Source organism: Arachis ipaensis, chromosome B2, assembly GCF_059453495.1.
Source record: "Arachis ipaensis isolate K30076 ecotype BB chromosome B2, ASM5945349v1, whole genome shotgun sequence".
NCBI classification, from domain to species: domain Eukaryota; kingdom Viridiplantae; phylum Streptophyta; class Magnoliopsida; order Fabales; family Fabaceae; genus Arachis; species Arachis ipaensis.
The window spans coordinates 117,168,605-117,181,602 of NC_142437.1; the positions used below are offsets into that span (position 1 = coordinate 117,168,605).

Consider the following 12,998-nt stretch of genomic DNA (forward strand, 5'->3'; position numbering starts at 1 on the left):
TTGAACTCAAATAATACTAAATAATACTAAGTAGAAAATTATAACAGATACTGAATATTGGTGTTTATATATATATAATTTAAAAATATAATAATTAAATATTTTTTTACATAAATGCTAAATTTATGTTCATCTAAAAAATAAATCCCTATGAGCAAAAAAAAAAAAAAATTTCCTGTTAATTTTTTTTGAAAAAAAAAAAAAGGACAAAAGGAAAAGGAAGACACACATGACGCAACAGTCGAGAGTGGGAGAGGCAAGGAGAGAGAAGAACACATTAACACAGAGAGAGAAAGAAGAAAGATAGACCACCTCACTTTCCTCTTTCACCATTTTCCTCCTTTTTCCTCCTGCTTCTTCTTCTTCTCCTCTCTTTCTCTCTGTACCATGAATTCAAGCAAAACAGAGGAAGAAGACCTCTTCCTCCCGGACCACCACCAGATCCCACCTTCCACCACCACCACCACCGCCACCACCTACCCCTCCACCTTCTCCCTCCTTTTCCCTCCATCCCCATCCCCTTCCCACTCCCCTCCATCTCACTCCAGCTCAGACCACTCTCCCCCGCACTCCCCTCAGCCACAAGCCCAAGGCCAAGCCCAAGACCAAGACCAAGCCCACCACTCCAAAACCCTATCTTCCGCCTCCTTCTTCATCTCCCCTGAACCCCACATCTCATCCCAATTCTACACCTTCAACCCCGAATCCCACTCCCTCATGATCCGCTCCCTCCTCCACCACCGCCTCCCCTCCGCCGCTGAGATCGTCGCCGCCACACCTCGCTCTGTCCTCAAATCCTGGCGCACCGTCTGGAAGGACCGAAACGAAGAAACCGCCTACCTCACAGCATGGAAGCGAATCCAAGACAAGCTACAAACTCACCTCGACCCTAACGGTAACCCTTTTCTGTGCTTCAAGAACAACACCAACCAGTTTGTTTCTCACATTAATCAGTGGCAAGACATAGTTATGTCCTCACATGGCGACACCGATCTCAGGCACTTCAGTTTGAAAGAGACCATTGAGAGGATCAAGCAAATGTGGACCGTTGGAGCTAAATTCTATGGAATTCCCGAGAGTTACATTAGGGTTTGTGTTGCGGCTTGTCCGGTGTGCTCGTCGGGGGAAGGTGGTGGTGGCGGTGGTGGTGGAGCTGGCTCCAGGAGCAAGAGGAGAAGGTTTGAGTATACTGAGAGCTTCGACGTGCCGGCAAAAGAGGTGCCTAGTAGGTTGCAGCAATTGGCGACGAAGCACAAGGTTGTGTTGTGTATTAGGCAGAAGTATATTAGGTATAAGCCGTTTATGGCGGAGGTGAAGGATTATGCGTGCCATAGGGCTGGTGAGCCGGCAGCGAAGAAGTCCAAAGTTTTGAAGAGGGAGCCATATGCTTCTAAGAGGTGTGGGTGTGGGTTTCGGATTAGGGCAATAGTTCCAATCACGAATTACAATGAGAAGGACAAGAGTTTTGTGTATCAAGAGGAAGGGATGGCGGTTTTTAAGCTCTATGCCGTGCATTCAGGACACGAGCCGGGGCCTTTGGATGGGAATGCTAGGATTATGCATAGGGTTGTTGGGCATAAAGGAGGGTATTTGATGGATCAGGAGAATGTGTATGGGGTTAGTGAGGACATGGAGAGTGAAGGGTTTGGTTTGATTAGGGGAAATGATGATGGGGATTTGCAGTTTTCGGTGTTGCAGCAGGTGCAGGAGTTGAGGACTGAGGTTGCAATGCTGGAAGGGAAGGTTTCAAAGATACCAGGCGAGTTGCTGGGATCGGTTTCAAGGGAGTTGTTTGATATTGTGAATAAGATTAGGAGTATAGGGGAAATTGAGGGGTTGAAGCCTATTGGGTTGATTTCTGATAAGTCGCACGAGGATGATGTCTTGGTTGGGGATAATGATCTCACAAATTGGAGTAATCACCATGATAGGATCTATGGGGATGGCAAGGATACTGAGCTGATTGAGGATGATGAAGATAGTTTCGGCCGCACTTTGGGGGAAGTTGTTTCTTGGGACCATATGAGAGCAGATTGTAGGAGTCAGAAAGATCTTATAAGCGATAGTTGCAAGCCTGAGAAGTGGTTGAAGTGCAGTGATTTTGATGAGAAAGGCATCCTTGATTGTGAGGATACTAAACTAACCAAGCCCATGAGGCATGACGAATCCATAGTTTCGGATGTAGGCGGCCTTAGCTGTATACAGGTCGATAGTTTCTATCAAGACAATACTAAGTGGTATGATTCTCCTTGTGGCTTGGATACTGGTGCTGATTGTGGAGATAGTGGATTCTGTCATGAAGAGATTTTATAGCTTTCCATGTACATCAGAGTTAATCCACGCTAACTTAGTGATCACCGATCAGATTCCACTGAGGCTATTTAACCCCCTTTCCAGAGAAACAGAAGTGGGATTGTATATTTATGTATACAGAAGATTGGAGCCGCTCACATGCTTTTAGGTGTATTTATTAGTGTGGTTCTGTAAAGTATGACCGGTTTATGCTTCTTTTTGCACATAACTTCATTATGAGTATGACTATATCTGGTAACCTTGTTTTTGGCCTTCAGTTTTATAATGTTGGTCCTTATATCAGTGTTTTTTCGGTCTTCTATTTTGAACTTAAAAGAGACTGTTGTATGTATTATGAGAAGCCATTCACGACTTGTTCCCCAATTCATTGTGGTGTGTTAGAACTTTCTTTATGACATGTGTGCGCTTCACTCCTTAACCGATTCTTCTACATATTTACTCATTGCCAATGTGTAGTAGATCATTTATCTGTTTGATCGATGTGAAGATTATTAGTTGCTATGACTTAGTGGTGAGACAGCCCAATATATGATCATGTAACTCTTCTCTACCTTTTAAGTCATCTTTGCACTGCTTTTGGCTATTGATTTTACAGTGAATTGGAGGTTGCAGGTTGGTGGTACTGTAACAGATGTCCTCAGGTACATCCACCTTTGCCCTGTTTAGAACTTAAAAAATTGTTTGGCGCAGGTTTACTATGTAGTCTGTAATATGTTAAATCTGTACATCAAGCACACCCATACATTCAGAAAGGATATGTCCATAGTATGTTAAAGGATATGTCATAATTTTTGTAAGTTTATTCAGATGATAATTTGACATACAATGAACATTGATGACACTTCTAGTACATACCCAACTGCGTAGTATTAGGAGGTATTAATAACATAAACCTTGGAGTCACATCTTTCTCCCTTATCATAGCATCTTTGAGTGGAAGGGAAGATGTGGATCGCATCATTTTCATCAACTAGTGTCGGGGTCAAAATAATTCATGGATCCTTGTCCAGTATTACTTACTCTCTAGGAAACTTGTCCTGTTCATGACTTATATTTTTGGACCGGTTGCTTTACATATGCTCTTTCGGCTTACCCTGTAAGCTCAAAGTGTCACCTTTAGCTCTTCATTTTCAGTTTGGGGCAAACAAACAGAATTTGAGAACATAAGATCCTTCAATGCCTTCTGTATCCGGCATTCAGGTTAAATAAAGATCAGGTTCCATTTTTGTTCTGTTGCTACTTGCTAGAGTTATTATTCACCCTTTTAATGTCTAATTATAGTTTACATCTGTCATGCTTAAGTTCTCATTGGCTCTAAAGGCAACTTTACTGGAGAAAGATGCCAGAAACTGCGAGGATAAAGATCATGGGAGCCTTAAACATGGTATGCTTTCATATATGAGTAGTGTGCTTATTTCTTTAAACTGCAAGCACAGAACCTTGTTTTTCATTGTGATTGTACATATCAAAGTTCTAGACAAGCCCCTTTTTCAAGTCTTGGATCTATATGTACCTTGTATTCATTCATGTTAACTTGTTAACTGTCATGAATCTGGTTTATGTTCTTCATTTTTGGTCTTAACATTCTTCTTCTCCCTATTTATAATAGTAATTACACTCTTTTTTTTTCGTTGTCTCATGTTACTAAGGATTTTCTGATACTGATTTGCCAATTTGTTATCTATAATCATCTTCAAATTGTGACCGTCAAGAAATTTACACGCGCGCACACACACACATATATATATTCTCCAATTTCAGCAGCATTTTACTTTGTAGCATCGAGTGTCACCATAAAACAGATTAAGAATTTAAGATAAGAAACAAAGGTTTATTCTTTTCATAAGGATGTTAACAGATGCTATTGGATGTTCAGAATTGTAATTGCCAACAATATTTTAGTTCATACCTTTTGCTAGCTTGAATGGAAGCAAACAAGATGTTTGCCATTTTTTGATTTGGCAAAAATTTTGACAACCGAATTGAGAAGTAAACAGTTGTGAGCATCTCTTCCTTTTTTATTGGTTTGTAACTGACTAAGGCCATGGCTTTCACACTAAAAGCTTTCACACTAAGATCAAATTAATTCCTTTCTCCTTGTTTTCTTCCGTTGTTATAATTCTGGGGTTAGGAAATAGTTAATCTCTGTCCCCTTAGCTGTTAAGTTGTTCAGCTTTGCCGAGTTCAAACAGGTCATAATTTTATGTCTTCTGTATATGTTTGTCTGTTAGGCTGCATTTGTTTATAAGGATAGGATACTAAGACATGGGCACAGAGACACAATTGTGTTTGGCAAGTAAGATATGGACAGAGACATTGTGTCCTGGGACACTGAATTATTGTATTTTGTGTCATTCTTGTCAGAAAGCACAGAGAGACATTGGGCAGAGACAATTTATTTTTTCATTTTTCCTTTCATGATCACTATCAAATTTTCATAAGTACATTTTTTTATCATTATATTTTTTATTCTAAATTTTGTGTGAAGGAAAAAATGAAGATAAATTGAACTTTTTATTGTTTATTCTATCTTATTTAATTTATCACAAAACTAAATACGAAAATATTAATCTTTGTGTCTCTGTCCTTTTATGTCCTATTCTCAATGTTTTGTCTTGTTCTGTTATCAAAATCAAACGCAATCTTGGTGGCTCTGTATCACTGTATGGACAATGTCTCAGACCCATAGACATAGATTTACAAAAGGTGTTTGGTATTTGGATTTAGATATATAGAGGGGACTGTGGAGGAGGAGGAAAAGAGAGGGAAAAAACTACAGAAAATTTCTGTACCTCCTAAATAGAGACAGAAAATTGAATACAAAACTCTGCCTAATAACTACCCCCCCCCCCCCCCCCCCAGTCTTTCTTTTTTTTTTCCTCCCACAAGACGTGTTTGTGCCCCTAACTTTACCAGCAGTCACACTAGTTCACCACGATCATCACATCACTATAACCCTGTGAAGGGACAAGACATCTATCCTAGTTGTATTCCTACAAATCTCATCTGCTAGTTATCAAATCTGAATTAGTATATTATTTGTACAACTTGCAGTGATAGAACTGTCCTATAAGATCAGGTACATTCCTATGCCAAATGCATGTGCTTTTGGTGGATAATACTAGCAAGTACAACTATGGGTGTTATACATAGATTTGGGTCTCCTAGTCATTTGAATTGACTTTACTATTTCTTGGTGATTGCTGTGTTCTAAGTATAATTGTTAGTGGTATTTATGAATATAAATACATTAACTGTTGAGGTGTTCAAATTTGTTATTTATGAGGAACTCAGTCACTACTATGCTCATAATAAACAGAACTGCTGAAGATGGCTGCTGTTTGGGCTGAGATTTTAAGGACTGCTTTGGTGGGAAGTTTGTGGTCATGTTTGGCATTTCATGTGTGTCATTTTGCTTATGGCTTTTATTATCTTTCAGGGCCTATTTTATTTGGTGAGTGACAAATTATCACTTTGTGAATATATAAAACAAAAAACAAATATAGTGGTCCAGTAAAACATTGTTTCTGCCAAGTATTGCAGCATATGCTCAGGTTTGTTCCAACATTATCACAGTTTTATAACAGCAGACATGGACAGAAAATTTCGAGTGGAGTGTACTCGGACATAGTATTATTGTGGAAGTCAAATCCCAAGGTTCAAGGTTCATTATTTGGTGGTTTCAATGTAAATTATCCTGTGGTTGGTTGGTGTGTCTGCTTCATGATTATCAGCATTGACCATTTATCTACCAAAAAGATGACTATGCCTTTGATGAAGAGATATGTTTGTTGTATTGGATTGGATTGGATTTCTGTAAGATCGACAATCGACGGTCGACCGAAAATGGTCTTTACCCTTAAGCTTTTCTAAGAAGACTAAAAAAGCCATCCTCTCCGAGCTTGATGTAGCTGATTTTCTTTTCTAGTAGATTGTTCTAGTTGAGATAGAGAAATGTATTCCCAAGATGGAAAATTACACTTCTCCTAGTTGAAAATAACATGATTGTGATAGGCCATAAACTCAATAAACAAAGGTGTTAGTTTAACTTTTTACTAGGTTTCCCAACAGGTGTTTACATTGCTTAAATTGGATCAGTGACCATAAAAAAATCTGAATCAATTGGTGCTGCAAATAATGATCAAATGTGGTAACATGGTTTAACTAAGCTAGTAGCTTAGTGACATGTAAGATACTTGGTGAATCATTGGTCATAGGCATCTATTGAAGTATGTAGAAATTCTTTTTCCATAGTGTGCAAATCTAAATTACCAAGAGCTAAAGAAGCAGCAAAGTACTTAGACAAATAAAAAGGTGTGAAGCCACCAATCTTGTAATTACATAAACATAATCCTTCATGTTAGAAAGTATTAATCACTTGCACCAGTACATCTCTAACCATTGGTAGTATTAGCAAGCACCAAATCAAGCCAAGTTGTAATTCCCTTAGACATTGATAGAAACAAAAGCATTGGCATCTTAGTGAGAATTATTAGATGGCTGGAATCTTACTCCGGGCAAGTACCTAGAGACAAATTCTCTTGCCAAAGTTTGAAGATCCCCATCCTCGAGTAGTAGTGGTGGTGGTGGTTCATCTGATGAGTTGATGAAGCTGCTTGATTCTAATGTTGTTGAGTGTGGTGGTGGTTGAGGAGGAGGATCAAAGTTCATGGACATGTTGTTAGAGGCATTTTGCAAGTCAGCATTTGATGATGCCAAGTGATCTAAGGATGATGATGAATGAAGAGTTGGTGGTGAAGCAGCAGCAGCAGCTATAGGGATGCGATGCATTGTAGCAAGACGGGCCTGAACATATGTTAATTCTGCTTGCAAGTTCACAACCTGATCCAACACAAATTCACTTGTAAAGTGTCACTTTTTATTTTCTATTCAACCGGGTTCCAATCCCACCCAAAAATATGAGACCAAGAAAAAAAAAATCATTTTTGTCCAACTCAGAAAATACATATTTACTACCTAATTTCTTTTTTAGGTTTTTGAAAGTAATACATATTAAAAAAAATTAATTTATTTAAAATGAAAGTAATATGATTAATTGTAATTTACTTAGATGTGATTAACAAATAATTGAATACTATGTATAGTAAAAAATTGATATTATTGAAAGATAAAATTAAAATTTATTTCTATGTATCATTTTTGTCCCCAACGTTTTCGTCTTATTTAAGTCCCTAAGGTTTCAAAATCGTCTCAATTTTGTCCCACCGTCAATTCTATTAACGGATCCCTAACGTCAGGACAACATTGAGTCAATTTTGAAACGTTAGGGACTTAAATAGGACGATTGAAACGTTAGAGACAACTTTGTGACTTACCTTTTTTTGCTGTAGGCGGAATTCAAACTTCCGATCTTTTGGTTAAGAGACTAATTAATGAATTATCAGACCACATCCATGCATATTCTGAAAATATTCACTATTTCAATTACTAAGTTTCTTCTTCCCTTTGGCATTTTATTAGTAGCATCTTTAATTTATTGATGAGTATATATTTAAATAAGTTCTTAAAAAATTTTGTATCAAATGTTTTTGTTTTTATTTTTTTTTATTATATTAAGATTTTTAAATTTTACAAAAATAAAATGTATAGGTCTTTTTTTTTTTACACTTTTAAAAATTTATTTGCCAATATAAAAACAACAAATATAGCTAAGATAAAGATTTACATATCTTATTTTTATAAAATTTAAAGACTTTAATGTAATAAATTTTTTTAAAAATAAAAATGTCAGACGCAAAATGTTTTAGAGATGTATTTAAGTATATATTCTTTATTGATACACCTTATTAGAGAAAATTAACAATAATATCTTATAAAATTATGATTCAATAGCCAAATCAGTAAGAAAATTTTCCCAAAGATGATTAACTAACGGACTTGGAAAGAGTTTCAATCTAATCATCAAACAGACCAATAGTCAAGAAATGTCAGATAAACAGATAGAGATCATGCCACTAATTAATTCACACATCATGTGCACGGAACCAAATATTGTCATGTTATTATTAATAACATGCATGCATGTGAAGAATATTTTGTTTCAGATGTTACATTTTGCATTGTTTACTTGCAGAAGAAAAAGGCAGAAAGCATAATAATCAATCTTATCCAAGCAACTTTTCCTCTCTATACCCTTTTGTACGGTACAGTATATTATTTAGTGTCTACTTTAAGAATAATTATAGTCATTTAATTCATTGTTGCTTATAATGTTTAAAAATTATATAAAAAATTTAAAATAAAATAATTATAAATATTTGAAAATACGCTATTTCAAAAAATATGTAACTGTTTTTTGAAAAAGAAGGGACTACTACTACTATTAAATTCATATTTATATTTGGTAAATAAGCAATTGCATAGATAATGGAATTCTACCTAATTAAAGAACCTAACTAATCCATTGGTGTATATCTGTCCAATAATTGTTCAGAAATGTGAAAAAAAAAATTCAATATGATGCAGTGTACTGCGTGCAATTGTTAACTTAATTATAATTTATACTAATAATAATTAACTTAATCACTATTTATTGTGGCACTATTAGCTGCATGCATGGTTATGGAAAAGGTAAGGACAAAATTTTGACCACTCAATTATTGCATCTTAATGTTCAGATTATGATGATTGATGAATTCTTAACGATAAGGATTAATAAGTTTGGTTATATAATCTATAGTATAATGTATATGATTAGGCAAACCTTATCTGTTAAGTATAGAGCAATGACCTTAATCCATAGCAGCCGATATACTTGACAAAGCAACTTGAAAATGCTAGATTCTTGAAAATCGCATCAAGGTTTTCACTTTACCCCCATTCAAGAGATAATATTTTTTGCAACATATTTAAATTAGAACTCTACTATAATAATATATAGTTGATAATTTTGTGTTCTTGAAAGACTTTATTTTAATAAAATAAATAAAAAGAAAATTGACTTTGTTTTATTTATAATTCAATTATTATTTTATTACTTTCACTATAATTTCTAATAATGTCTAAGGGACTGTTTCAATATATAGTTATTATTTATTACCTCTTCTTTTCTTTTTTTTCTTTTTTCCTTTTTAGTAATTAATTAACAATCAACACATGGTTAGTCTCAAAATTATTAAAATGATTTTTGTTGAAAGATTGTCCTTAAAATACTCCACTATTCACCATTCATACTATTAAAATTTAAAATAGAGATCATCAACTTCATATTTTCATGTTCAATATTAATTAAGGTTAAACTTTAATTAATAAATAAATAATTAAAGTGACATTTGAAATAGTCAATATCCGATTAATTTTATATTAAGTGACTATGTACAAATTTCACAGTTATGTGTGAGCACCATAAAGTAAAAGGGTTGAAAGTCAAAACTAGAAATGATTTGAATATTTCTCGAGCTGCTAATAGTGTTGCTTGGTAGCTCCCGCAAGCAACTAATTATAGGCCTCCGTAGTCAGCCACACCCACTTGGCGGCTGCCACCACCACCCCCTCTCCCTTTGAATTATTATATATATATTACATGTAACATGAGTTTCATAAATTTTTCCATTCAAAATAAAACCTAATTTTCATAGCACATACTATATATTTATATGTGGATTTCAGGTACCAAAAAATTTCATGCTAAATCTAACCATATAACCTGTTTGGGTAGGTTTTATTTGTATACCTAAATAAATAAAAAAGAATTCAATTAATCTTTTAAAATTTTTCAGTAGTACAATAAATACACATAAATAAAAATTTTGAAATTTATGTTTTTAATATGAGTAGAATTTTTTTAGCTAACATCAGTTAATTATTTTAAAATTGTTTTGTCTATTTTAAATTTTAAATCATAAATTTTAAATAATAATTTAAAGTTAATTTTTTATACTTTTTCTTTTAATATTCAAAGTCTTAATAATTATATGAATTAAAAACAACAATTAAGATATTAAAAACTTTACAAGTGATTTTTTAAATGACTTTAATTTTCTCTTTTCTAACTTGCTTATATATATATAAGAATTAGTTTAAAAACAATGATTAGGAGAAATGATGTGATATAATATATGAATGATGGGGTTGGGCATGGGAATGAGAAAACCTAGCTACAAATATAGGGGTTCACCGTATAATTATTATGAGCATCGTATATGGGTTGCTTCCATGGAAAACATAACCAAAGCTGACAAACGTGTCAAAGTAAACAGTGAAAATTTTCATACTATAATATCCTAATTGGGAAGATCTTGACCTACGAGGAATGCAAAACAGTGGTACTTGTCAAAGGGACTACACTAAAGTGTACAGTACTTCACTTCACACCCTATTGGCGCATGTTAGCATGCCCACTCTCCAACTTCATCTTCTTTGTCTCATGGACATTTACAATATTTTTTCCACAAATTCAACTATTTTCTAAACAATTTTAGTTATTAATTTATTAAAAATTTAATTATTCTATTAGTTAATTATTTTGTCTATAAATAATTAAATATGTACAAATATATTGTAATTAATTTAATAATTAATTTTAAGTATACATGGAGAATTTTGTATATATACCAGGTGAATCAAAGACTTTTAATTGTGTTGCTTTATTTTAAAATTCTAATTTCATAATTTCTTATGTGAAGATAACATTATTATTAGATCAATTTAATCAATGAAAACTACTATATCATTTTAATTTAATGAAAATATCAAACTTAATGTTGTGATGAAGGGATGATCTGCTACACAAAGAGTGTACTAATAACCTTGTTAATTATTCCAACAATATGAAAGTTGCCATTAATATATACTTCTTCATCTCAAGTTTAAAAATGCTTAAGTTACAAATTAAAATAAATGGAATGATTATTAATATAGAGAGAAAGAGCTTCTAAGACTCTTAATTTCTTTTAATTAAGAACTTTTAAACTAAGAGTGTGTAATATGATGAGTTATATAGTAGTGTTTAATTTCTTTGCACACATTCTATGTGTGAAGCAAACTCTTTATATATGTTAATTTTGTAAGTTCATGAATGTTACAAGTTTCAACCTAAAAAAATGAAATAAAAAAGTTCAATATAAAAAATAACACAATCAAAGAAAAACCAAAGCAAAAGATAGAAGCAAATGATATCATTCATCATATTCACAATTATTTTAGGTAAACCCTAATAAAATTAGTAACAAGTTTAAGAGTTAAGTGGAGAATTTGACCTGTTGTTGAAGAGCAAAGATATGAGCAACACAACCATAAACAGGGTCTCTAACCCTAGAAAGAGCCTCATAAGAAAGAGTGAGAACAGCATCAAGCCTCTTATGAGGAGGGATCCTCATGAGAAGCTTAGATGCATTGCTTGCACCAAAAACCTTATGCACCGCAGCAAAGTGTGAAGTTCCTTGGTCTGAGTCAAAGTATGGTGCAAATATGCATCCCTTCACACACTTCCTTCTCAAGAACTTGCAAGCTCCACAAGGCCCACCTCTTTGTTGATTATTTTCATCACAATCCATCTTATGAATGAATGATGATCAATCTTCAAAGCAAAGAGGGCTTTAATATTTCTATCAAATTTTGTGGGTTATAATATATACTGAAAGAGATGGATAGATAGATGAGTTTTTGTTTGTTTGTTAGTTACTTGTTCGCTTGATTTTGATGTGTGGAGAGAAGAAGAAGAAGAATAAGAAGAATAAGTGGAAGCTTTTGGTGGTGGGTCATCACTCATCACTCTTGGAATACGAAAAAAAAAAAAAAATCTGGTGGATCAGCATTTTTAATTTATTAAAATTTAATTAATATTTAACTATTAAAAAATTAATCTTATATTATTAGATATAATTTATTATTAAAAATATTATTAATAATTAATTAATAACTATAAATTATAAAATATACTGGTCTTTAATACTATTGATACATAAATATTAAGTCATAAAAAATTAACAAAAAAATGATTAAAATTTATTTTATTTAATGTTTATTAATTATTATTAAAATTAATAAATATTAAATAAGATAAATTCGAATTTTTTTATTATCTTAATATTACCGGTTCGAATATAATAGACTATAGTAATTGGTTCATCTATTATTTGTGTAGTTTTGCGTGTGTATATAGAAAAATATAATAAAATAGTAAAAAATAAAAATAACGATGAAAGATTATATTTTTATTTATTTATTATTTTCAGATTAAGAAATAATTGAACATTTTTATGTATTTTAAGCTAGAGATATTTTATTTAATTTATTTGTTTGTTTAAACATACATATATATATGTACAATATAATTGAATACGTGGTCAACATATATAAAAAATGAAAAAAAAAAATTTTGTACTTATATCCAAGTTGTCTCGCAACAATCAAACATGTTTTGTATTTTTTCAGTCTATGTTTTTCTACCCAATCACCAGCTCATTGTTATTTTTGGCTTTAGTGGATTTTTTTTCTTTTTTTTTTTTTACAAAATATTTATAATTTTTTCTTGATAAAGTGTATGAATGTTTGGTTGCTTGGTTTATTAGTGTAATAAACAATATATAGTGCGTGGGTTGAAGGGAGGGTTTAGTGTTGTGGGGGAGTGAATTTGGTTCAAAGGTTGAAACTTTAAAGCCACGCAATATAATGAAATTAGAGAGAAGAAATGAAAAATAATAATTATAAGAAGTGGAAGGAAG

The 12,998-nt window shown here is 33.0% G+C and overlaps 2 protein-coding genes and 1 long non-coding RNA gene across 5 annotated transcripts; 2 read left to right on the forward strand and 1 right to left on the reverse strand.

Moving 5' to 3' along the window:
* The first annotated feature begins 242 nt into the window (after window positions 1-242).
* LOC107625980 (uncharacterized) lies at window positions 243-2,728 on the forward strand. The gene has a single exon (XM_016328734.3). It carries the CDS (start codon window positions 388-390, stop codon window positions 2,311-2,313), a length of 1,926 nt encoding a protein of 641 aa, XP_016184220.1. The 5' UTR covers window positions 243-387; the 3' UTR covers window positions 2,314-2,728.
* An 87-nt stretch (window positions 2,729-2,815) lies between these two features.
* On the forward strand, window positions 2,816-6,033 carry LOC110269058 (uncharacterized). Of its 3 annotated transcripts, none has more exons than XR_015904922.1 (5): window positions 2,816-2,954; window positions 3,448-3,513; window positions 3,616-3,697; window positions 5,633-5,767; window positions 5,857-6,033. It is a non-coding gene; the product is annotated as an uncharacterized LOC110269058 (long non-coding RNA). The 3 variants fall into 3 exon arrangements; XR_015904924.1 differs by having other exon boundaries at window positions 5,890-6,033; XR_015904923.1 differs by lacking the exon at window positions 2,816-2,954 and having other exon boundaries at window positions 3,346-3,513.
* A 473-nt stretch (window positions 6,034-6,506) lies between these two features.
* LOC107627833 (LOB domain-containing protein 19-like) lies at window positions 6,507-11,892 on the reverse strand. The gene is made up of 2 exons (XM_016330653.3): window positions 11,532-11,892; window positions 6,507-7,155 (listed from the first exon to the last, which is right to left on the reverse strand). Exons 1-2 carry the CDS (start codon window positions 11,826-11,828, stop codon window positions 6,793-6,795), a joined length of 660 nt encoding a protein of 219 aa, XP_016186139.1. The 5' UTR covers window positions 11,829-11,892; the 3' UTR covers window positions 6,507-6,792.
* Between the last annotated feature and the right edge of the window lie 1,106 nt (window positions 11,893-12,998).